Source organism: Meleagris gallopavo, unplaced genomic scaffold (assembly GCF_000146605.3).
Source record: "Meleagris gallopavo isolate NT-WF06-2002-E0010 breed Aviagen turkey brand Nicholas breeding stock unplaced genomic scaffold, Turkey_5.1 ChrUn_random_7180001934888, whole genome shotgun sequence".
In the NCBI taxonomy this organism is placed as follows: Eukaryota; Metazoa; Chordata; class Aves; order Galliformes; family Phasianidae; genus Meleagris; species Meleagris gallopavo.
In genome coordinates this window covers 20017-20384 of record NW_011196890.1, presented here as the reverse complement: position 1 = coordinate 20384, position 368 = coordinate 20017, and the positions used below count along the sequence as shown (strand labels likewise).

General features: G+C 65.2%; 1 protein-coding gene across 1 annotated transcript in view; it reads left to right on the top strand.

Annotated features, from left to right (window-relative positions):
• Nucleotides 1-368, top strand: part of MAPK7 (mitogen-activated protein kinase 7) — a 4177-nt gene that overhangs the window by 3577 nt on the left and 232 nt on the right. Inside the window, exon 2 of the mRNA XM_010727735.2 lies at nucleotides 28-363. Within this exon, the coding sequence (XP_010726037.1) occupies nucleotides 28-363 (336 nt within the window). The remainder of the gene's footprint in view (nucleotides 1-27; nucleotides 364-368) is intronic.

The window sequence follows — 368 nt, the reverse complement described above, 5'->3', positions numbered from 1 at the left end:
CCCCCTTCCCCTTTTCCCCCCCCCCAGACCCCCCCTGCCCTGCCCTCCCGGAGGCTCCGGATTGCCGTAAATCGGTGACGGCCGCCGAGAGGCAACGGGAGAGGGAAGAAAAACGGCGCCGTCGACAAGAAAGGGCGAAAGAAAGAGAAAGGAAACAACGGGAAAAGGAACAGCGGGACCGGCAGAACCGGGACCCCCAACAGAGCCGGGACCCCCAACAGAACCGGGACCCCCAGCAGCGGCTCAGGGGTCTCATCCTCAGCGACGACGATCGGCACCTTTTGGAACGCTGGACCAAAATGAGGGATGGGGCACCGCCGAGACCCCCCCAGCAACCCCCCAGTAACCCCCAGCAGCCCCCCAGTAAC